The sequence below is a fragment of the Carya illinoinensis genome, chromosome 5, assembly GCF_018687715.1.
Source record: "Carya illinoinensis cultivar Pawnee chromosome 5, C.illinoinensisPawnee_v1, whole genome shotgun sequence".
Classification (NCBI taxonomy): Eukaryota; Viridiplantae; Streptophyta; class Magnoliopsida; order Fagales; family Juglandaceae; genus Carya; species Carya illinoinensis.
In genome coordinates, this window is record NC_056756.1 from 8,622,124 (window position 1) to 8,647,826 (window position 25,703).

Below are 25,703 nucleotides of genomic sequence, written 5' to 3' on the forward strand. Positions count from 1 at the left end.
AATGGCTTGGTCAGTTCGATTCCATGAGAGATATTCTGGGTTTGATTTTGGTGTAGGGTCAGTAGAGGAAGTGGGGAGGGCAACTGATGGGGCAATTTTTGTACCATCAATGTAAGAGAAGAGGTCTTGGCCTTGAAGATAGGCGGAGATTTGAACTCGCCATGAAAGATAGTTATCGGGACTAAGTTTTATAGACATTACATGAGAGGTGGGAGGAAGTTTGGGAGGCTCTGTGGCCATTGTGAGGGATGAATCAAAAGACTGCTAGTCAGCAGCTATCATACCATATCAGAATGGACATAAAAGAAGATATTTTAAAGTTCATTGTATATATTTTCCACACACACATACATTATGAAGGGATCTTTTTATAGAACAAGGATAAGGTGGATATACACATGAGAGGTACAGGTAAAAAAACTATTACAATAGCTGTCAATAATAGAATTAAGATTCTATGGAAATACTCGAGAAGCTTCTGTTGCTGATGTGGTATTTTCCAGGTCATCAACTGAGTCATTAATCTTGGAAGATCCATTTGTGTAGCTTAGGTTGATAGGCGGTTTGGCTGAAATCCATCTTGGGTTATGAATCCATTTTCCCTATGCATCGGCGGATGAAAACCCGATTCGGAATCAGCATATAAATAGAACTAGAAATTTTTAAAAATTGTGCGTTACATTACTAGGCATATCGTATCCGAAAGGGATGAATCAATCCCCTTTTTTGGGTTTCAATTATTTTTATTCTTCAACCCAAAAGCTTGAAGAAAATAGACAGTACTTGAATGGCCGGAAAGTCATGAACTAGTTTTACTTAGCCGATGATTCGTAGGCGGATCACTTATGCACGAAAGAGGAGTGCTTTTTTCGACCTTAAAACATTACTCCAGTCCTCATTAATAGCACACTTGTTTAAAGAATAAGCTATGGAAGTTGACATTATGCTATTGATGTTTTATCTACGTCTTGGCGAAGGCTTCGAAGGGGGTTCACTTCATTTGGGATGGAACAAGATATTGGTAAGCTAAGTCGTTTGAATTTGACACGGTGAGAGACACATTTATTTATTATTATTTATATAATTATTTTGAAATTATTAAATGAGTAATAAATATGATAGAAATATTTGATAAGAAAAAAATAATATAAATAATGTAAAAATAATAAATAAAACTTTTCATATAAATAACGCTCTTGTATATATTCTGTGTACTCGGCCTTTGCTATTTTTATCCGAATAAAACTTTGTTTTCCGATAAAAGAAAAATCATCACTTATACATTTATTAACAAAAATGTTGGGCGTGACAAGGCCTAGTTTTACTGTAGACCGCGTACTATCGGAGCAGAGTCTCCTCTTCCTTTACAGCCTTTTTATGCGAGTTGGATTGGGGATTCCTCGTAAGTTCACGTTCCAATTAGACGGAGAGAGAAAGAGAGGAACCAAAGGGGAAGAGAAATGTCGGGTATGGGAGATGGGTACGTGGGCACGGCCCAAGACGCCGTTAGGATCCGAAAGCTCGAGAAGCAGAGAGAAGCCGAGCGCCGCAAAATTCAGGAGCTCAAGGACAAGTCCGCCTCCGCCAAAGGCCAGCCGGGCCTCCTCCAGTTCGGTAAAAGTCGGGCCGAGGTATATACTCGATTCATTCCACTCCAAACTAAATTTCGGCTATCTAGGGTTTCTAATTGCTTCTTAGATGTATTCCAATTATGTATCTATATCGATTTCTGTTGTTGTTATTATTGTAATTTGATTGTATTTTTTTCGAAATGCGTATTTCAGATTCTTGAGCATGCGTTAAAGAAAGAAACTGTGGGTTTGGTTACAAGGGAAGAGTATGTTGAGAAGGTATTGTAATATATTTCCAGTCCAAAATAATGAAGTCTAATTGCTGTTTGTTGTTGATCTAAAACATTGCGTAAATTCTGGTACATGTGCACTTGTTGTAGAGAATTAATATACGGAACAAAATCGAAGAGGAAGAGAAGGAGAAACTTCAGAAGCAACAGCAAGAGTAAGTTCGGGTCGTTTTTTTAATATCAAATTTCGTGGAAATAAGTCTAATTTTCGCTAGTACCCTTCTTTTTTTGCTGTATGGTATTTAATTTTATTGTTCCTCATGTTATAGGGAGGAAGAGCTCCAATTGAAGAAGCGTAAGCAGAGGAAGACAAAAGGGAGTTCTCGGTTATCGTTTGCGGATGATATCGAGAATGGCAGTGAAGAGGAGGATTGTGAAAATGGTAAGGCCTGATTGTTTTCAAAACTCTTCTTAACTCATTTCATCATCTCATTACAACTTTTATAAATTCTCACACAAAATAAAATAAATAATTCAACTTTTTCAAATTTTAAAATAAAAATAATATTAAAAAAATATATTATAACAATATTTTATTCACTTTTTAACTTTTTTCTCAACTCATCTCATCTCATTCGCAAAAACAAACGTAAGTATATATTCTTCACTGCCTGGTTTGGTTCCATAGTTCAAATTATCTCATCTCATCTCATATAATCATTACAACTTTATCAAATTTGCAAAAAAAATATAATAAACAATTCAACTTTTTCAATTCTCAAAACAAAAATGATATTAAAAAATTATATTCTAACAATGTTTTATTCAACTTTCAACTTTTATCTCATCTCATTTGTGTAACCAAACGAGGCTTTAAGATCCTAAGCTTTCTGGTTCTCTGATTACTATGATTTGCTCCTGATATTAATAATGTTTCACTTTATTGTCCTTTTTGCTGGCATAGTTAGAGCATTCTCAATTGCTTATGTATTATACAAGAAATGCAAATAACTTGAAGAATTGCTCAAAAGAGGAGTTATATCTGATTATGTAAAAGGAAGTTAAAATACAATTTACTACATGTAGCGGGTACTTTTCATCCTGTAAATATATTTTTATTATTTATATTTCATTTACTCTCTCATTTTCTTGTACTTTGATTTTCTCAATGTAAGCAAGTTCTTTTTATTGTTCATTATTTAAAACACATCTATTTCATTTTCTTCTAAAAAATATCTTGGAAATATTTTTTATCCATTTTTTTTTTCATATTTTGATTTTGTTTTCAATTTTTATTTGGCTTATATATTTTTATTTTGTGTCTGTATGACTGAAATATATTACATTGTATATAAAAATATATGGATTTTGCAAATTTATTGGTAGAAAGGAAATATTAAAAAATAAATAAAAAAAATTATTTAAATGATATGAAGAAAAAATAGATAAGTTGATGTATGATATATTGTAAAAGTCAATATGTAAAATAGAAAAAGTAAGGTTTGATGATGTATTTTAAAGGATAAGGTAAAGGAACCATTGTGAATGCTAGGGAGAATTTGTTTATTATTATTTTTAGTAATTTTTTGGCCTAGCTCACTATGACGTCCCCTTCTATCACTTCTGATTTTGAGGTCTAATTATTATTATCATTATTGTGAAGTTGTGCTGCATAATGATTTCTTGGGTTTGTGCTTATCCATCTTAAAATATGCGTAGTTTAGTTTACCAAAACAGAGAGGACTTTTCTTAACTCCTTCCAACATTTTTATGAAGACCACATTGCAGGACAATTTTTTTAAGGTACTCTATACTCTTATCAAAAAGTTTAAACTAAATGTCATGTCTTAGGATGACAGCTGTATAGGGGAATGTGTTTGTTGAATAAGCTTGTTGGGAATGGAGCCATATACAAAAATCACAGTGAAACCATAGTAAAGTTGATTTAAAAAAAAAAAAAAATTATATTTGAAGTTAGATTATTAGAATTGCATTAGTTATTTCTGAAAGATGTTCATGTTGTTTTTTTATTTTTTAAAAATTAAAAGTTGGATCAATGCAAGCGTCAGAAACTTCATTGCTGTTGTCTTCTTTACTATATTAAAGTAAGTTTTAATCATATATTTTTGTAGAAACTTTGCAATCAAAGAGGCTTCGGCATGGCAAACTTGGTAAAGATCCAACAGTGGAAACTAGCTTTCTGCCAGATAGGTGTGTCCTCTCTCTCTCTCTCTCTCTCTCTCTTGCTCTCTCTCTCTCTCTCTCTGTGTGGTAGTTGGACTAACGTTTGATCATAGTGGTGATGAGGATGCTATTTCAGTGAGCGGGAGGCAGAGGAACAAGCTGAGCGTGAAAGGTTGCAGAGACAGTGGTTTCTTGAGCAGGAGCAGATTCGAAGTATCTCTGTGTTCTGAGCTGGTAAATTTTATACAATTGAATGGAAACAAAATTTTAACTGAATCCATATTTTCATGCATTTCAGATGAGCCTCTTCAAATTACTTACAGCTATTGGGATGGAGCTGGCCATAGGCGGGTGATTCTTGTGAGTAGCGGTCAGCTGAACTCCATATACTTTGATACTGTCTTTTGTTCTCTCTTCCTGAACTTTTAGGTTTCGGTTTACTTTTTTTTTAATATCCTTGACCCTGGTTACTTTTCCAATTATTTAAGGCACGCAAAGGGGATAAGATAGGAGATTTTCTTCGGTCTGTCCAGCAGCAACTTGCACCTGAATTTCGAGAAATTCGAACCACTTCAGTTGAGAATTTGATTTATGTGAAAGAAGATGTTATCATTCCCCACGTAAGATATTGTTGTAAACAAGTGTTTAAAGCATGAATTTGATATTTAACAGTTGAGTATGTGTTAAATAATTTCTCTTCATTTGTTTCCATGATTGTGGGATTGCAGCAGCATAGCTTTTATGAGCTAATCATTAATAAGGCTAGGGGCAAAAGTGGACCGGTAATGTTCAATTTTAAAATTCTGTTTTATCATTTGCTCTGTGTGCGTGTGTGCTGGGTGAAAGGAGGGTGTAGTGGCCCTGGTGGGATGTGTTTTCTTGCTTATTTTACCCATGGCCCAACTGGTAGCCGAATCCTCAGAAAAAAGAGGTAGAAAAATTAAAGAGAAGAAAAGAAGAGATTAGTATTTGATGTTTCTGTTGATTGATTATCTTGCAAATGACAAAAATCGAGTTGGCTGTGCCTTACTTGGAGTTGTCGACTTGTCCAGCTTTCACCTCTTGGAGTTGGATTTTTCCCTTTCTTGATTTACCAAAAGGAGAAAAAATATGTTCTGTGAAATTTGAGGAAGATGAAGTTGAAGTTATCCTGTTTACCCCTGATCTATAAAAATTCTTATGTAATATATTGATTGCTACTGCCCTACATTCTTCCATGTTTCACCTCTGCTCACACTCAGTTCTTTGTTGCCACTTCCAAGGGTTTTGTTAGCGAATCCTGCTTCAATTACATATGACTAAGAAATTGGGTCCTTTCAGTCAAACAAGTGGCCTTTTTCCCTTTTAACTCTCTCTCTCTCTCTCTCTCTCTCTCTCTCTCTCTCTCTAATGCTGTAAGAGTATGTAGCCTATCTTTATTCAAGGTGACATTGTGTTTTTTGTTCCACACAGCTCTTCCACTTTGATGTGCATGAGGATGTGCGAACAACTGCAGATGCAACCATAGAAAAGGATGAGGTATATTTCCTTCCTGCCTATTCATTATGGATCTCTTTTTATATCAACATCAAAAGACAGGCACAACCGAGCCTGAAATATTATTTTTCATGCTTCTTAAACTGTGGCATATGCTAATGGTTTATGACTTAATTTGGGCCCAAAATGCTAATGTTGGGCTTTTAGGATCTTGACCTCTAAAGCGAAGCTACCTGTATATTAAGAACTGGGCTGTAGGCTGAATGGCAATTTTTTACCCAATTTTAAACTATGCGGTGGTAGGCAGGCTGGGGGTTCTAATTCTGAATATTCCTGTTACACGCATAATTTAAATTTCTAGCATCTCTTTCTAACTGTATGTCTATGTTTTCCTTGAATCTTCTGACAGTCTCATGCTGGGAAAGTTGTCGAGAGGCACTGGTATGAAAAGAACAAGCATATTTTCCCTGCTTCAAGATGGGAGGTGTGTTAATCTCTCTGTCTGTGCAAGAGCTTCCGAGCATACATACTTTAGATTGACCTATCTCCTATGTTTGTGGGCACCATTAGCTATCAATCCAGATTTTCTATAATGCCATGGCATCTCGACTTACATTCCAACTTAGGTGCTTCAGAAACATCCACTTGAATGCTTTTCTCTGTTTAGAAACTTGGACATTAGTACTTACAAAAAAAAAAAAAAAACTTGGACATTAGTTCTATATGGTAACCCTCGTGGAGTTCTTTGCTTGTCTGGTGTGACAGACTTCATATTTGCTGTTTTTTTAGCTGCTTGTTTTGGAAGAGCAATGGACAGTTGTTATGATGTTGTACATTATAACTTCTAATCACCACTTTCAATCAATCGTTGGTTTTGGCAGATATATGACCCAACAAAGAAATGGGAGCGTTATACCATCCATGGGGACTGATTCATCATCATCGCACATGTACAGGATAATGAATTTTGTGCTTTGTTTTAAAAGCAGTGTAACCTGATTCATTGACAGTTGCTCCGGCTCATTTTTCGTTTTGTTCTTCCATATCATATGTTTTAGATTGACTTGCCTAAGTTAAGTTAAAAGGAGAACTGGAGTTGACTATTTTACGTAACAGTTGTTGGAAATGTTCGTGATGGATTGGAGAGACTATTTCTGTGGTAATTGCAGCACCCCATTTTCTCCTACTTCTATCTTTTACCATATATTTTTTGGTATTGGAATGCAAAGAATGTTAAACAATTATGCAATGATTATGATAAATGAAGTGGTGTTGATTCTCCTTTTGGATCCCCGCAGCTACAACCTATTTTCAATTTAATTAGGAATAGGATCGTCAATCTTAGGTGATAATTCTCCATCTCAACTACATGCTTGTAGATGTGATTCTTTGTTCAAATTACAATTTTTATTTTATTTTATATAATTTCTAATTAATATTAATAATTAATTTCTAATCTTATCATTTAATGTAACGAATTTTAAAACAATACTACAAAGGTATAAATTAGTGTTTTGAGTAGCAACAAAACGATGGCATTTTGGTTTCATTTCGCTTATTTTGTGCTCGCAATCAAGTAGTCAAGAGTTTTACGCGGAAGGAAAATATAAAGATGTAACCATTTTTAGGACACTTTTACACGGCGGCTTTCTGCTCGGAAACTAAAAAAATAAAGGAAAATACTAGATCCCCGCTGGGGGATCCCGGTAGCTCCCAGCCTTTTTTTTTTTTTCGTTTTTGGTGATTAAGACAAATTTATTTAATATTATTATGAACTTTTTATATTTTTTAAATATTTAAAAATAATTAATTTTTTTTTACACCTAACGGAAGCCCAGCGGCGGCCTTAGCACACTCAAAAAAAAAACCGAGTAGGTAACGTAAGAGCATCCCCATCCGGTTTCCCATCCTCATCCCTATAATTTAACTCAAAATCACATTTCCTCAAATTTATCCCTAAATTTTATTCATCTTCTAAAAACCTCCTACATCCCATTCCTCATCCCTATCTCTATTCTATTAAATAATATTTCTCTATTCTTTTTTTATTACTTTATTCTCTCTCTTCCATTTACAATCCTAACTACTAACTCTTTTGTCTTATTATCTTTTTTTCAAATATCACTTTCTACTAAATATTTATATGATTTTGACTACCCAATACAGTATTTTTTCAAATCATTAATCGTATTATAAAAATAGTAAATTTTATTAATAAATTAATCCATTTTCGTACGTGATGGAAATTTTATTTAGAAGAGTACTCTTTATCAATTAAAGATTAATGAGGATCCGTAGTCACGTATTGATGTTTAATTTTTTTAAATTGGTTGTAACTGTAATATTACCTGTCCTTTCTCTAACGGTCATATTTTTTGTCCTTTTTACAACGGTAACATTTTTTGTCATATTTCCAACGGTAATATTTTTTGTCTTTTCTCTAACGGTAACTATTTTTGTCTTCTCTCAAACGGTAACATTTTTTGTTTGTAGTGTAACGGTAACTTTTTCCTCTATAAATTAGCATATTGCTAACATTTACATTCTCACAAACTCAAGTCTTATTTCATTTATAGAGCAGAGATTCTATTCTATCCTTTCATCTCCCACTCCCTTCATCAAATGGCTCGTACCTTCTTTCGCAAATTATTGACATACGTATCCTCTGAAGATGATAGCGATGTTCATACTGAGGAGGTCGATGGACAGTCATCGAGGCAGCGTGACAATAGGCAACCACGTAAGTTTATTCGGCGTGATCATGCCCAGGGGCACGAGCGCCTATTTCGTGATTATTTCGCAGAAAATCCAGTATATCCCTCGAATCTATTTCGAAGGAGATTTCGGATGAGCCGTCCCCTATTTCTTCGTATTCTAAATGAGGTAGAGTCTTACGAGCCGTATTTCGTCCAGAGAAGAGATAATGCCGGAAGACTCGGTTTATCTTCTATGCAAAAAATAACCGCAGCCCTTAGAATGCTGGCGTATGGGGTTACTGGAGATTTTATGGATGAATACATACGTATCGGTGAAAGCACTGCAATGGAGAGCCTAAAAAGATTCTCTGAGACAATAGTAAATGTTTTTTCAGATGAATATTTGCGGTCTCCAAATGCTAATGATGTAGCCCGATTGCTGTTGGTTGGTGAACAACGAGGATTCCCAGGAATGCTCGGAAGCATTGATTGCATGCATTGGAAGTGGAAAAATTGTCCCGCAGCGTGGAAAGGTATGTACTCTGGCCACATACATGAACCAACTATTATTTTAGAAGCAGTTGCTTCATATGATCTTTGGATATGGCATGCATTTTTTGGTATGCCCGGTTCACATAACGACATTAATGTGCTAGAAAGATCTTTTATTTTTACGGAACTTGCTCAAGGGCGTGCTCCTGCTGTCAATTACACTATCAATGGCAACGACTACACTATGGGGTATTACCTTGCGGATGGTATTTATCCCAAGTGGCGAACTTTTGTGAAGACGATTCCATCACCACAAGGGAATAAGAAGAAAAATTTTGTGAAATCACAAGAATCCGCAAGAAAAGATGTCGAGCGTGCATTCGGGGTACTTCAACAACGATTTGCTTTTTGATCAAGGCTCAGGAACCGAATGGGTTACAAAAGATAAGATTGCCACCCACTCATGGCTGCAACAACCGGTTGCCACTACTTGGATGCCGTCCGGGTTACCTAGCCACTGAGGAGATGGCAATCTATATGATGTATCCCTACATGCGGTTGTCATCATCACAGCCGAGGGGGTTGAGTTTATACATTTATTCAGTTATCAGAACATAATACAAAACACCAACATCATCAGCATGCAGATCATGGAAATTTATATAAGAGCATCCCCATCCAGCTCCACATTATTAATATAACATAATTTAATATGACAGAGGGCTCAGAATGGTGTAAATATGCTCAGCATGCATAAGTAAGGTGGCGAACATCGAATGGCTGCAAAACCCCACTCGAACCCCAATTGCCTTTTGTGGAAAGTACCACAAACTGCAATATGGTCATCCGAATGAGGATTACCCCGCCATATCGATGGGTCCCCTAATACACTAGTGACCTACCAGCACTATAACCATCATCATAGCCTATTAATAGGTCCCCTCCCCCGAGATATATGAATAACTGCAAAGAATCCAAAAAGATTGCACAAATTCAAGCAAACTACAAGGAAACTGTCACAACCACAATACTATTATCCAACAAGATTGTATTGATCATAAGAATAGGCAAGAGATCTAGCTATAGGATCTACACGGTGCAAAAGGTGTATACTATTATCCAACAACCTAAATAAATTTTTTTTACTTTTTTTTTATAAGTACATCAATTTTAAGCCACAATGTAATATATATAAAGTAGAAATAATAATGTCCTTTCACAAGGTTCAGAAGCTGATGAATCAAGAATTATAGAGTCAAAAAATGAACATGTGCAATGATCACAAGCTAGACTCCTCGAAGAACTCCTGTAACATAGCATATACACAAACACAAGAATATGCAATAAGAAAAGGGATGGGGATACGTATTTCGAAGGTAATTAACCCACCAACACAGTGATTATGGTATGTGGTTTCAACTAGCAAGGAAAAGACATATTCCAGATCAATGGTAACACAAAAAGTGGCAATGCTCAGAAACATATTCCAAAGTACACACTAGGCATTCTATTCACTTTTCATTGAAGTTTCTTACTAAAAAGAAAAAAAAAAAAGCACATGCATGGTCAAGCTACAGTTTAAACAGCAGTTGAGGAATCACAACTAATATTCTATCACAAAATGGCAACATAAATAAGGGCAACAGATTTCTCAAGCCTCAAAATCCATTCCATACCAACAAACTCCCCCAAATTCTCCTCAAATCCAACAACCCAACACACCAAGAAGTCACCAAAGCCACAATGGCAACCAGAGCATCTCGGCTTGTCAACCGGAAGCATCAACAAATTATAAATGGTAAAAGATGAGACAAAAATCCAAAAAAAAAAAAACAATCCGTGCGAAACCCAGCAAAATTTTCTCGGCAGCCAAACACCAAATCAATGAATATGCAATACTCAAATAAAATATCCTCAAAACCAACAACCCAACACAGCAGGAAGTACTTAAACCCACAATCGTGTGTTGTATTTTCTCAACATCAACTCAATCAATGGATCAGAATAATAAGAAATTTTCAAACATGAGCTTCGTCATTTTGCACGGAAAAAATTCCGTAAGAAATCAACAACACTTTCTCGGCAGCCAAACGGTGAAAGTATTATGCAATCCCCAAAGAAATTCGTACCCAACGAGAGAGCCGAATGCAATTATCAAGATGAATCACAGAGTTCCCCCAAATTTTCCAAATATCACAGCCGAGCGAAAGGGGAAAAGAAGACCTCAAGGTGAAGCTCAAGGGTTGTGGAGATCTTACCGTGCGTGCCGATGGAGACCTGCAATCAATGGTGGAGCGCAAGAGGGAGGGGCCAACGGTTTACCCTAGCAAGAGAGAAGGAAGACGCGGGGGGGAAAGGAAAATCGTTGGGGATGGGGATGCGATGGGGATGTACAGTCGTTCCCCATCTATGGGGAACTCCTGTACAGACCCTAAACGGAAACCCCAAAATGGGGAACCGGATGGAGACACAAAAGTGAGCAAATCTCTAAAATTTTTCCCAAAATTTAGAGATGGGGATGATATAGGGAACCGGATGGGGATGCTCTAATAACCTGTTTGACCCGAGAACCAAAACCTGTTCTGTTCAGTGTTCTGGTCTGCTCTCTCTCTCTCTCTCTCTCTGCGCGCTTTGGCATTCTGTCACTGTGTTTTATAACCCAACCCGTCCGTCACTGTGAATTCCCAATTCCACACAGGCAACCACCAAAATAAAAAAATAAAAAAATAAAAAGAACTACATACCCACCAGCTCTCCTTCCCATCCTAAGCCCCCCAACCATGGCCTTGAAGAACGTTAGGGTTTTCTTCCTCGCTCTCCTCCTTCTCGCCTCTCCTTTCCTCCATGGTTAGGCTCCAGATCTACATCCCACTTGCTCATCCACTCATTCGGTTGCATACGTCTGTGTCTTTTTCGTTTTTAATTCGTTTCGTATTATCAAATTTGATCGTGCATGTTATCAAAATCATTCATTTGGGTTTGATGTTTGCATGCACGACGCCATTGCGATGATCTATTTGAAAGAGATCTGGCCCGATTTAGATTCTGCCTCTGTTTCAGTTTTGCGCTTTGATTTCATCCTATACATCATTTCTCTTAGCTTCTGATGCGATGTTCAATTTTATATTTTCCGTGGTGTATTTACCCCCTGACTCTGTTTACTATGACATCGTTTGGTAACTTATTTCTATTGCCTTTATTGCTTTGGGAAACGTAATTTGACTTGATTATATTTTCTAATAGTAAAACTTAAAGTGATTATATCTTTTTTTGGTAAGTAAAAGTGATTATCTTTTAGGAGCACAAAGAGAGACGTACATTTCAAATATTAATGTCGGAAACACTCCCTTTTGGGGAAATTTTTTCCCTTCATTTTTCTTTTTCTTTTTTATATATCAGGAAATGATGAAAAGTAGTAGTTTTGGATTGCCAATTAAATGGTCTCTAACTTAAGTGTAGTGGATACCGTATAAAAAAGTGTAGTGAATGCTATATTTGATTGATTAACCGTTTTTCATGGTGAACTAGTATGGTTTGCACCAGTGTCTCAACTGTTAGTAGACCGTTGAATTCAGCTTGAGTTCTAGATTTTGATCAACATGCTTGGTGAATTGAATTTGGAGGCGTTGGGGCTAATATCTGGTTGAATGCCTGAGTTCAATTACAAGACATGATATAATTTTTCTGTGCCTCTTTCATAATTGCCAGATCTTTTATGTGATAGTTGCTAGGTGTCAATCGGATTCGGATGTGGAATCTACTGAGGCTGTTGAAGAAGTGGGTGATCTTGGGATTGTCGGCGAGGACGTCCAAGATTTTGGTGATGAGAATTTAAGTCCAGCTCCTGGAGTTAATACAATCTGTGTTTTCCCAAAGAATAGTGCTCGAGGTAAGTCTTATCTGTTATGTGCATACGAGTGCCTTATTTTGTTGTTGTAGAAGATGCACTTTGTTTGATTGGATTCATTTCCTTCTTGTAGTGGTGCCAGCTGGAGAAGAGACTGAGCTGCTGGTTGGAATGAAAAATGATGGTAATTAGTTTCCTGTTTCGTAGTGTTATTATCTATGTGTTGAAATGCATTGGCAGTTGTCATGTTATGATGTTTTGGTTATCTTTAATCCAGTTTTATCTTCCATCCTCTATTAGCTTCTTATTCAACGCTTTTTTATGTTTGACAAGGCAATTTGCATTCTTCTTGTTTACGCTTGTCTTTTCACTGCAACTTTCTTTTAATTATTATTTAATGCTTGGTGCTTAGCTCGTTTGTTTATTTGGATGAAAAACAGGGGAGTCAACTGTGAATGTCATTGCAATCAAGGCCAGCATTCATCTTCCTTTTGATCATCAGCTGCTGGTTCAAAATCTTACTGCGCAGGTAATTCTAGTAACTTAAATTTGTTTGGATTTCTGATGCATACATGATCGCTAAGGAAACTAGTTAGTGTTTTATGTAAGCCTATGTTGCATGTCTTGTTCTTTATGGCATGGCCTTGTGCAGTGCATTGAATTGGTATTTTGACATCTGCAGTTGCTTGGTTGTTCCAGAATCCTTTTTTATTTTATTTTTTTAAGTATTATATATTTATTAATAAGGACAATGGCTCAACCCAAGTACAAAGTTATGTACATGAGAGACACCTAGTTAGTAGAAGAAGCTTGTTCCAGAATCATATGGGTCACTTCCATATGATTTTAGGGGATTTAATCACACCTGGTGTATTGCATCAAAGTTAACTATTTAATCACACCTGGTGTATTGCATCAAAGTTAACTATTTAATCACACCTGGTGTATTGCATCAAAGTTAACTTTGCTTGTCAAAATGCCTTTTATGTTAGCAACAACTACCCGGAAAGTGTATTATGCCTTTTGTGTTCTCAGTAATGTTATTGTTTGAGTAGTGCTAATGGAGGGAAAGGAACAATTGGAATTTTGAAAATTATAAAAAGACAGCGGCAAAGTCAAGGATCTTTTATTCAGAGTCCTATATCATTGGATGGATGCTCAATCTTGTTTTCTTATTTTTGAGTTTTTAGGATTTTTCTATAACTATTTTTTTTATTGATTAGGTGTAAATCATGTGTACCCATTGTATCCTATATACCGCCCTTTTTTTTATTATAAATAAAGTTCTGACTTATAAAAAAAATTATTGTTTGAGTTTCCATGTGTTTCGATATTTCTTTCTTTGGGATATATATAAACTTTTCATCATTTGACATATGTTTTCCGTCTTTTTTGTTTGTGATTGTCCCACTGTAATACCTCATATTTAATAAGAGAGAGTGGTGAATGAGATCCTACATTGTTTAGGAGGGAGAAATTCATATAGTTTATTATGATCCCAATGAGCTCCAATTGTAACATCAACCGGTCCTTTTGGTGAATAAGTACAAATGTGGCTTGAACTTTTCTTATGTAGTTGCAAATGTTATTAGAGTCAATCCTAACCAAAAGGATGCGAATGGAGAGATGTCATCTATAACGGAATGGCTTGATGAGGACATCAAGGGACATAGATTTAAGAGGGGAGACTGTAATATTGTGGATTTAGAATGAGAGGATGTGAATGACATCTCATATTGCTTGGGAGGGATAAGTTTTTGCAGGTTATAATGATTCCAAGAAGAATCCAATTGCAAGATTGACTAGTCATTTCGGATAATAAGCTCAAATGTGGCTTGAACTTTCTTTGGAGCATTGCACCCACATCTTTATGTTTTCTATTATTTTGTTACAGAAAAATCGTTTTTTATTGTTTAAAATTCTTAAGCTTTATAATTTTCTGCCTTGGTGCACTTGTTGGGATGGTACCCTTTCAGTGATATGTTTGCTGGGGTTTTCATTATTATATCTCAGTGTGCGTGTGGTTGGGTGGGGGGCAGAACTGTTTTCCATACTTTGTTTCTTCTATGTATTAACAAATCCTTCTAGATTTATTGTTTGGTTGTTTTCAATATGTTATTTCCTTGTTTACATTTATGTTGGTGTTGAAATCATAGGCTTTCAACAACGCTTCAGTACCAGCTTCAGCACAGTCTACATTCCCATACATATTTGCAGTCAGCAAGTTCTTGCAGGTATTGTGTTACTGTGAACGTTGTGTTCCAAATAATCAATATTGGAAGTTACTCCATTTTTTTTTTGATAAGTAAACGGTAGTATTAATGATAAAAAACAGAGTCCAAGTACACAAGAAGGTATACAGGTGGAGCATCTATCTAGTTCGATACATTAGAAACAAGAAAATCATGAAAACTCAGGCCATTAAAGTCTATTGCTATGGCCCAAAGGCATAAAGTACGGAAAAATAAAGACCAAAGCTCCTCTAAAGACCACTCCTTATCTTCAAACGTCCGATCATTACGTTCACGCCATAAGCATCACATGATGCAGATGGGGATCATCTTCCACACTGCTTTGATTTGAGGGACCCCACCCTGAATTTGCCCAGCTGGCCAGAAGCTCAACTACTGAAGCCGGCATTACCCAGTTGAACTCTAAGCGACTGAACACTTCGCTCCACAATGCTCTAGCTATCTCACAATGTAGCAAGAGATGATCCACTGATTCACCCTCTTTTTTGCACAGACAGCACCAATCTGAGATAATTATTCGACGCTTACGCAGATTATCTGTTGTCAATATCTTCCCTAGAGCCGCTGTCCATGTGAAGAAGAGTGCTTTGGGGGGTGCCTTATTTCTCCATAGGCTTCTCCAAGGGAATTAGGAATCCGGTCGACATGTAAGAGATTTATAAAAAGAGCGGACCGAGAAAATACCTTTACCTGCAGGTATCCACCACAACTTATCTGCACACGAAACCTGTAGTCTCGCTGAATATACACGGCTGAAAAAAGCCTCAAAACAGTTTATTTCCCAATCTTGGGCAGCTATACTAAAAGTGACATCCCATTGGACTTGGTCCCCTGAAAGAACCATAAGGTTTGCCACTAAAGCATCTTGGTCACAGGCCACTAGAAAGACAGATGGAAATGCATCTTTTAAGGCCTCCTCCCCACACCATATGTCCCTCCAAAATTTTATACGAGTACCCTCCCCCGCCACAAGTTTAGTGTGTCGAATAAATACCCCCCACCCTTTTTTTATGTGCTTCCAAACCCCCACGCCATATGTCCCATTCCCCTCTCTAGTACACCATCCGCCCCACAAGCTACCATGTTTGTAGTCCACGACCAGTTTCCAAAGTGCTTCCGGTTCCACATTATATCTCCAAAGCCACTTCCCCATAAGGGCCCGATTAAACATTCTCAAATTCTTAATCCCCAACCCACCTGACTGAATTGGCCTGCCTACCTTTGCCCAGCTGACTAGATGAAATTTTTGTTCCTTCCCCAACCCACTCCCTAAGAAGTCTCGATATAGTTTTTCGATCCCGGCCGCCACACTTGCTGGAATTGGAAAAAGAGACAAGAAATAGGTTGGTAAGTTAGAAAGGGTACTCTTTATTAGTGTCACCCGGCCTCCTTTAGACAGGTACAATCTCTTCCACCCTGCCAGTCTTCATTCAATCTTTTCGATTACTGTATCCCAAGTAGATATGGCCCTTGAGGCGGCTCCCAAAGGTAATCCCAAATAAGTCATAGGGAGGGACACCACCTTACACCCAAGTATACTGGCCAGCTGTCGAGTGTTGCTTACATTCCCAACTGGTACTAACTCTGTCTTCTCAAAATTCACTTTTAGTCCTGACGCTACTTCGAAGCATAAGAGTAGCACCTTTAGTGTCTTCAACTGGTCTTGCTCTGCCTCGCAGAAAATTAGGGTGTCATATGCAAAAAGTAAATGTGATATCGAGATAAAACCCCTACGTGAATCTCCAACTGAAAATCCAGCCATAAAACCATTTCTCACCGCCGCCTCTGTCATCCTACTCAAAGTTTCCATGACAATAACAAAGAGTAGTGGGGATAAGGGATCGCCCTGTCGTAGTCCACGAGAGCTACTAAAGAAACCTTCTGGGCTACCATTAATCAACACAGAGAATCTTGCCGTCGAAATGCACCACCTAATCCATGAACACCATTTTTCCCCAAAACCACATCTCTTCAGCAAATAAAGGAGGAAGTCCCAGTTAATATGATTGTATGCCTTTTCCATATCTAGTTTACACATTATACCTCTTTACCAGAATTTAATCTACTATCTAGGCACTCATTGGCAATTAGAACAGAGTCCAGAATTTGTCGACCCTTTACAAAAGCATTTTGAGGATTCAAAATTATCTTACCCAAAACCGCCGCTAATCTGTTGGCAAGCACTTTGGAGATGATTTTGTACACCCCACTAATGAGGTTGATAGGTCTGAAATCATTCACTTCTGTTGCTCTAGGCTTCTTCAGAATCAAAGCAATAAAGGTGGCATTCATTCTTTTCTTGAATTTTCCAGACACAAACAGTTCTTGAAACACTTTCATGATCTCTTTTACAACCTCCCAGCATGTCTGAAAGAAACCCATAGAAAATCTGTCTAGACCTGGTGCTTTATCTTTCCCCATTTTTCTAACCACTTCATATATTTCCTCTTCCTCAAAAGCTCTTTCTAACCAGGCCACTGTATGAGAGTCAATAGAGTCGAATCCCAATCCCTCTACTTTTGGTCTCCACCCCTCTTGTTCTGTAAATAAGTGTTCGTAGAAGTTTACCACATGTTCCCGGATCACTGGAGCCTCCATGCAATCTATACCATTAATATTCATCATTTCAATAAAATTGTTTCTCCTATGAGAATTAGCCATTCTATGGAAGAATTTTGTGCTTCGATCCCCTTCTTTCAACCACAATGCTCGTGACTTATGTCGCCAAGAGATTTCTTCTAAGGAGACCATTTGCTCCAACTCTGATGCCAATTCAGCTCTTTTGGCATTTTCGACTATGGTAAGGGGTCTATTTTAATTAGCCTTCTCAATATTCTGTAACTCCTCCAACAAAGTTTTCTTTCTTCCCCCTACATCACCAAAAGTATGTAAATTCTAAAGCTTTAAATCATTCTTTAAAGCCTTAAGTTTACTTGCAAGAATGTATGATGGGGTACCATGTAACTGGTATGAAGACCACCAAATAGGTGGGCCCTTTAGCATGGGTTTTTCTAAAAATAAAAAATAAAAGCCATGCAAATTGATGAAAAGAAGAACCTTTTGCTCTATCTTACACTTCTCATTCTTTTTGTGCAGCCTGGAACCTTTGACCTTGTGGGCACCATTGTTTACGAAATTGACCAGAATCCATACCAAAACACTTTCTATAATGGTACCATTGAAGTTGTTGAGGCTGGTAATCTTGTCAGCATCGAGTCCGTTTTCCTTGTTACCCTTGGAATTGCACTTCTTGTCCTCCTTGGGGTGTGGGCTCGTGGTCAAATAAAGAACCTTTCCAAGGTATGCACTCTCAGCACTGCAGTTTGTATTACTAGATTCTCCATCAACTATGTATCTGAGAATAAATATAATAGGTCATTAATTTGCTTCCATTGCTAGGGTCCAATAAGCTTATGTTAAAAATGTCCTGATACAGACATGCAATTAATGTGCACTATCAATATTAGTAATTTTATAGGATTGAAAATTTGATTGGAAAGTGATTTCCTGACCTATCGCTGCTTTTATTTTGTAATTTTGAACTCTTCTGTGAGACACTGTGGCAATTCTTCAGTTATGATCTATACATAATAAAGTGAAAGGGACTGGCAGCTCATTAGATGTTTGCCTTTTATCTCTTCATGGCTACATATTATATGTCTCTTTCATTGTTTCCTCCTTGTAACATTACCCTATTTGTCTGCATGTACTTGATCAGAAAACTAAAAGGGCTCCCAAGGTTGAAGTTGGAACTAAGACTACAGATGCCTCAATGGATGAGTGGCTTCAGGTGAGGTTTATGCATTACCATGACACTGAATGCTAACACAAGTTGTTGTTGTTTTTTTTTTTTTTTTGTAAGTTTTAAATTTTATAAGCAAATGTTAACACAAATTGTTGTCCTGTTGTTTGTAAGTATTAGTGACTGAGTGTTGCTATCATTATTTTTTGGGGGGTTCATACAAATTAATCTGGGTACATACTCCCCTATAATCAATATCGACAGCATTAAATGGAAATGGGAAACACAGAAAAAAGCTAGTCAACGTCTTTGTAGATTCTGGTCTCTAGTTTGGCATATAGAATTACAAAGATCTTTTATTCCTACTGAGATTTTTTTTTTTTTTTTTTACCCACACTTTTACTGTCGATTTGATGAAATGGTGATGACTAATGTTGATATATTCTTTTTCTGGCTATTCCAACACTCAGGGAACTGCATACACTCAGTCATTGTCCAGCAAATCAAAGAAGAAAAAGTAGATAAGGATTCTCATCTGGTCAGCTGCACAGGCGACTTCACTAAAGTGCAGACTCCGGTGACTCGCTAGGCAATTGGAGATTTTCAGAGAGCTAAAAAAAATTGAAGTAATTTTGAAAATTAGACCAGAAAAGACTTGTCTTGCTGTTTGTAGTTTGTCGAAGAAAATTTTTAATTTAAAGTTTTTTGGAGATGAAGTCGAGCATTTTTTGAGTTAAAACTAACAAGGACTGAGATAGGAAGGATACAATTTTCTTTGAAACTAGAAAATTTTTCTTAGATGATATGGCTTTTTGATATTACAATTTTACCTTAGTATCTTCTTGTGGGTGCATCCGGGGGTTGCGTTTGGTTTCTAGTCCAAGGACTACCGTGATGAGTTATTTTGAAGAAATGAATGTGGCACATTCTGCATAGGTTTTGTCAAGAGGCTCATGATGATAAGGTTTCTTTGCCAAATGAATACTCTGAAGTGATGACATCAATAGCTAGAGTTAGCCTCAAGTGCTTCACACTTGGAGATCAAAAGAATCCGACATATATTGTTCCAACTTCTGGGCGGTTAATACTCTTGGGTGTCCCTCATTCAAGGAAGGTTATTCCCATTTCTTGATGATCAAACGAAATTTTCTGGGAGTGTTGGCCTTCTCTGTCAAACCATAAACCTACGTGTACGGGCTAGTGAATAAGGCCCTGTTTGGATAGTGAAATTCTTTCCTTTCATCATTATAATTTTTTAAAATTTTCAGTTAAAATATAAAAAATAATTTAGCTTTTATAAATTTTAAAACAATAATAATATTAAAAAATAATATTTTAAAAATATTTTATTTAATTTTTAATTTTTATTTTAACTCATTTCATCTCAATTTATTATCCAAACTTCACCAAGTGTTCAGACCCCCAAAAAATAACCAAACTTGTCATTTGTGTGTTAACGGCAAATTGCATATCCCGTCGGAGTAAAGCCGATGATTTGTCTGTAATCCATGTAATATGGGTGCGTTGCACGGATTTGGTGTTTAACTTGATAAAAGAATGTATTTGTGTAATTTCATGAGTTGCTCGTCCTTTGTTTAGACTAAAAAAAGGTAAATTATAATGTCCAATTTGCATAGGTATGTTATAACCATGGTATTTTTTGCCCCCATCATCACTTGAAATGAGACACTTTGATCATTTTATTTGTTGGCCTAATCCTTTTGAAAATACTAAACTGTGTGCGAAATTGTGCAGTATTTATTTGCCATAAATGAAGGTTTTCCTTTATAAATTGTTCGGTGTGACCATTTATTATAATCCGACTACACCGCGAAAAGGAGTCAAAAGGAACTTCCATTTAAAGGCTGTCACGCATCAATTGCGATCACGATTGGCATTGGCGATTTGAAGCATTTTCATTTATCCATTTTTTTGGCAGCAAATGATTAAGTTGACAAATTTGCATATTGTAACTTTTTAAGATATCTTGAGATGATTTTCAGTCAATTATATGTCGTAGATAATCGCTGTCGGTATAGACTGATTGAGGCGTCAGGTGTTCTAACACCCATTTGAGAATGACACTTGAATCAGTGCATCAGCTAGAGTATGATTCGAGAAATCCTTGTCTATTTGCATCTTATGCCCATCATAACTAACATCTTAATGATTTCCAAACAGGGAGCACATGCACATGGTCGTTCTTGTTGGGAAGATGAACACGAGAGATATTTGTTTTGGTACAAGATTTGCTTAGTTTAGTGTCTTTGTCTTGGTTCACCTTCTTTGGCTTTTTTGGGTTTCTGCCTTACGCTTATCAAGTTGTCGAGAGAATTCTTGATTGGACACTAAAAACTTAAGCGTAGCCATACATTTGACTCAATTTTGTTTTACTGCGTCTTTCCTAGATGCGAAATGTGATTACCATGAATTTCACAATAACTCGAACTTCTACTCAAGGAAAATGAGTTGGATGTATAATTGCTGCTTTCAGATGCCCCGGAAGCATAATGCTTGTGTCAAATACTCGGTATAGACTACCGTCAATTGAATTGTTGCTTATCCCAGGTTCAGTTTTTTCCCTTGTTTCAAATTGTTTATTATGGGTAATTCTCAACTACAATCCACCGCACCGCCCTTCATATGCCTCTAAGATAGCTTGGTCAATCCAAGTTAATCTGCATCCACCTCGAAGTTCATTAGATTCTGAAGACATGATGGTCCTTCTGCAAGTTGTTATAATTTGTCTGACCTTGCTATAGAATTGGTTGCGATATGTAGGTGATTCACGGGAAGTTATGCACCTCAATTATGCCAATACATTTAATATACCGTCACTTCTAAGGCTTTCTAACTGTATAAGGGCTCAAGAATCAATTGAAGTGACTGTCGTTTTTGCAAAGGCATGAAATTTTCAGGAGTCAAACCCCATTTTCTTTAAAAAGAAAAATTATTTATGACAGCGTATTAGTAGGTTTAGAGAGAGAGAGAGAGAGAGAGAGATTTAGCCGTGCATGCAGTTGAGAGCTCATTCAATGGGAGATAATGGGCACTGGTGACAAGCTAGAAGACATCGTGACTGTCTTTCTCATATTGAAAAACTGATCTCAAGGGGTCCCTATCCTCATGTGAAGTCTTTAAAGTGTGGTGTCGGTGTGTCACTATAAAACAAGGCTTATGGGACTCGATCATCAAAGAAGCATATAGCTTCTCAGCAGAAGTTGCCTTCTAAGTTATTTTCTTCCTCTCCTTCTATTTATTTATTTTATTGGGAGTTGGAGTTGCGCTTTCAGATGCGAAATTTTCCTTTGTGCCGAGGAGTACTTTTGTGCTGCTCGGTGATCTTGCTTTGTACAATAAGTTTCTGCTATGGTAACGACCAGACCGTCGAGGTAGTTGGTGCTGGAGAATGTGCAGACTGTGAACAGAGTAACATTAAGAGTAGCCATGCCTTTTCAGGTATTATTTTATTTTCTCCCCCAGAAAAATTGTTGATTTTAAATTTTTAGGTATCTTTTTGTTCTTACGATGGGTGCACTGTTTTTTCACAAGTCAAAGTTGACTTTGCCATCATGCCATGCATTGCCCAAATGCAGTGCTGCATGGTTTGACCTGATATTCTCTTTGCCCTGACTGCTTTCTGAAAGGCCTCGAAATATGTACTTCCCAATCATTTATATTGTACTGTTATCATACATTATCACCTTAAAAGGGTAAGAAAAGTGACCAACCGATTTCGGGGAAGTACAGCTGCAAGTGATTGGATTCAGGGTAACCATACCCAATCAGATCTGAAACTGTCTAATATTCTTAATATATTTTGTTTGGCTGAAAAATGCATTGAAGAGCTTTAGGCTCAACCAAATAACACACATGGACCTTTTTCTTGCATGACTTAAGATGCCATAAACAAGCATCAGTGGAAAACGAAAAGCAACGATTTCCTTTCATTGCTGTGCAGGGCTTCGCGTAACAGTTGATTGTAAGGCAGCAGAAGGACATTTCAAAACAAGAGGGATCGGGAAGCTCGATGAAGAAGGAAAGTTCCAAGTGTCACTTCCTCAGGAGCTCCAAAAAGACGGAAAACTGAAGGAGGAATGCTATGTGCAGCTTCACAGTGCGTCTGATGCACCATGCTCTACCCTCAATGGCCTAGAATCCTCGAAAGTAATATTCAAGTCCAAAGCCAATGGAAAACACACCTTTGGGCTGGCTGGTAAACTCAACTTCTCCCCTGCAACATGCACTTCAGCCTTACTGTGGCCTCAGTTCAATTACCCACCACTACCCAAATTGCCACCTTGGTCAAAGTTGCCATCCTTTACCAAGTTCCCCCTTGTACATTTCAAGAACTTCGGTCATCCATTCCCTTTCCCTCCTAAGGTCTTCCCCCCACTACCACCAAAGGTCTGCCCTCCCATTTATACGAAGCCTCTCCCTCCTCCGGTTCCAATCTTCAAGGAACCACTTCCTCCTCCAGCACCTATTTTCAAGAAACCGCTTCCTCCACCGGTTCCCATATACAAGGAGCCACTTCCTCCTCCGGTTCCCATATACAAGGAGCCACTTCCTCCTCCGGTACCTATCTTCAAGAAACCACTTCCTTCTCCGGTACCTATCTTCAAGAAACCACTTCCTCCACCAGTTCCCATTTACAAGAAACCACTTCCTCCTCCGGTACCTATGTTTAAGAAGCCGCTTCCTCCACTGCTTCCGATATACAAGAAGCCGCTTCCTCCATCAGTTCCTGTGTACAAGAAGCCGCTTCCTCCTCCAGCTCCAAAGTGCGAGGGGCCGCTTCCTCCTCCGGTTCCCATATACAAGGAGCCACTTCCTCCTCCGGTTCCCATTTACAAGGAGCCACTTCCTCCTCCGGTACCTATCTTCAAGAAACCACTTCCTCCACCAGTTCGCATTTACAAGAAACCACTTCCTCATCCGGTACCTATGTTTAAGAAGCCGCTTCCTCCACTGATTCCCATATACAAGAAGCCGCTTCCTCCATCAGTTCCTGTGTACAAGAAGCCGCTTCCTCCTCCAGCTCCAAAGTACGAGGAGCCGCTTCCACCTCCAGCTCCTAAGAAGCAATTTCCTCCACCAATTCCAATATACAAAAAGCCGCTTCCTCCATCAATTCCTATATACAAGAAGCCACTTCCTCCACCGGTTCCTATATTCAAGAAGCCGCTACCAACACCTGTCCCTGTTTCAAAAAAACCGCTTCCACCACCCATTCCAATTGTCAAGCCAAAACCACCAATTTTCAAGCCTCCTTCAATTCCAAAGATCTTTCCTCCACCCCTACCAATATTCAAAAAGCCACTTCCACCCCTTCCAATCTACAAACCAAAGCCACCAATATTCTTTAAACCATTTCCTCCAATCCCAAAGATCCCACCATTTTTTAAGAAGCCATGCCCACCCATTCCTAAAGTCCATCTTCTTCCTAAGCTTCCTCCCATTCCCAAGCTGCATCCTAAGTATTTCCCCCACCCCAAATTTGGAAAGTTACCTCCCTCGGCACCTTTTCCTCCTCTTCCTTAGGCTACAGCAGTGTTTGTCCCAGATTTAAGGGAAATGATGTCGTTTTATGTAATGAAAAGCCAGTTTGAAAATTTATTGCTGCAATAAAGCCTTCAAAGAGGAGAGATGATCCAAATGATTGAAGAGACAGAGAAAGGTGAAGGTTTATTTATTAAACGTTGAAGTTAGAGGCGTGTGACTCAAAATGGAAAAAAGGGCTAGAAGTGTGTGGATTATTCTTGCTACATCGTTAATAGGGGACTTCTATAGAGGTCCAAATGCATTTGACCATTGTAATAATTTTATTTTCCGTCTAGCTAGGAGTTATTAATCCTCCGGTTGTGTTTACTTATATTTGATATATTTCTATAATTAAATCACGTTCAGATTGCAAATTGTGCAAAAACAAGTCCATCTTCTTCACATACTACTTGCCTGTTAGCAGAAGCATCCATGAATGCATTCTGATTCATACAGGCACGGTCGTGTCTATCTTAAAGAGGCATTATTTTTATGAATTTGCATGCATGTGCCCGTGCTTCCTTGCATTTAAAGCATCCCATCCGGTCTGCATCACTCTTCTATCTCCATAATTTAGAAATCACTCTTCTATCTCCATAATTTAGAAAAAATTATAGGGTTTTCTACCAAAACTCCTCCCCATCACAATCCCTATTTTGCGGTTAGGGATTACGATCTATACAGTGATTCTTCATTTTTGCAGATTCACTGTACGTCCTCATTGTCAAACCTCATTCGGTTTCCCCTTCCTTCCGTGTCTTTTTTTCTCTCACTAGGAACGGTTGGCCCCTCCCTCACTATCATCACCATCGATTGCAGCTCTCCATCGATAATTTTTATAAATAAAAATATGATAATCGTATGTTTCTCTCTCAAAACGATGCTCTGATCCGATATACTTTGCGCGGTGGATCTGATTCGTGAGATGTGTTATTTTTCTTATAATTTTCTTCTTATTCTTCTTATTTTTTGCAATCTAATATTTGTGCTTTTTTTTTTTTTGAAAAATTTTGAGCTGATTGATCTATTTGTTTCATCATTTCTCTTCGTACTAGATCTGGTTCAATTTCAATTTATTTACCTTTCTTTTTTCCTGATCATGTGCCTTTTATATCTTCTTTGGATAATAATCATTTTTTTGGTTTTAAATTAACTAGCGTGATGGATTGGTTTCTATGGAACCCTTTCCTATTTTGGGAGGGGTGGGGATCAGAGTCATTCAGACGGTTGCAGTTGTCAAAACTTTATAAATTCTAGGGTTTTATCCTTTGGCTTCTTTTATTTTCCAACAAGATTTCGGCCGCCGGGTGGGTTTGTGCATAATCGCAGATGATATTTGCAGGTTTGAGAGGTTACGTCTCATGCTAAATGTAATGGGTAGTTTCTCTAAATTGACTTCTTATTTCACTGGGGTTGTTTGATGAGAATAAACGGTTCAAAATCTGTATGGTGCTGTTGTAATGATGCTTCCATAGATTTCCGGTGAGAATATTTACTTGCAAGCTAGTTTGAGATTTCTTAATATTGTAGAACAGGATCTACACTTGTCAATGAGAATCTTGGGTGTCTGAAATGTGATGGATTGAAATTTTGATGTTTACAACATTTTAAGAAAATATCAATCATAACTCGAGCTTAGAGGTTTTGAGAAAAACAATCTGTACAAATA

General features: G+C 37.5%; 3 protein-coding genes across 4 annotated transcripts; all 3 read left to right on the forward strand.

Moving 5' to 3' along the window:
• Positions 1-1,335: 1,335 nt before the first annotated feature.
• LOC122311484 (protein XAP5 CIRCADIAN TIMEKEEPER-like) lies at positions 1,336-6,647 on the forward strand. The gene is made up of 12 exons (XM_043126054.1): positions 1,336-1,631; positions 1,785-1,850; positions 1,952-2,016; positions 2,131-2,243; positions 3,934-4,012; positions 4,122-4,198; positions 4,284-4,345; positions 4,474-4,605; positions 4,714-4,767; positions 5,438-5,503; positions 5,871-5,945; positions 6,343-6,647. Exons 1-12 carry the CDS (start codon positions 1,461-1,463, stop codon positions 6,391-6,393), a joined length of 1,011 nt encoding a protein of 336 aa, XP_042981988.1. The 5' UTR covers positions 1,336-1,460; the 3' UTR covers positions 6,394-6,647.
• A 4,573-nt stretch (positions 6,648-11,220) lies between these two features.
• Positions 11,221-19,314, forward strand: LOC122310956 (translocon-associated protein subunit alpha). Its single transcript, XM_043125248.1, has 8 exons — positions 11,221-11,496; positions 12,374-12,538; positions 12,630-12,680; positions 12,937-13,025; positions 14,653-14,730; positions 17,845-18,048; positions 18,467-18,538; positions 18,961-19,314. The coding sequence occupies exons 1-8, from the start codon at positions 11,430-11,432 to the stop codon at positions 19,009-19,011; spliced, it is 777 nt and encodes a 258-aa protein (XP_042981182.1). The 5' UTR covers positions 11,221-11,429; the 3' UTR covers positions 19,012-19,314.
• Positions 19,315-21,669: 2,355 nt separating this feature from the next.
• LOC122311766 (proline-rich protein 4-like) lies at positions 21,670-24,408 on the forward strand. 2 transcript variants are annotated; one of them, XM_043126430.1, is made up of 3 exons: positions 21,670-21,949; positions 22,452-23,242; positions 23,474-24,408. In XM_043126430.1, exons 1-3 carry the CDS (start codon positions 21,784-21,786, stop codon positions 24,032-24,034), a joined length of 1,518 nt encoding a protein of 505 aa, XP_042982364.1. In that variant the 5' UTR covers positions 21,670-21,783; the 3' UTR covers positions 24,035-24,408. The 2 variants fall into 2 exon arrangements, with proteins under 2 accessions (XP_042982364.1, XP_042982363.1); XM_043126429.1 differs by having other exon boundaries at positions 21,671-21,949; positions 22,452-24,408.
• The last annotated feature ends 1,295 nt before the right edge of the window (positions 24,409-25,703 follow it).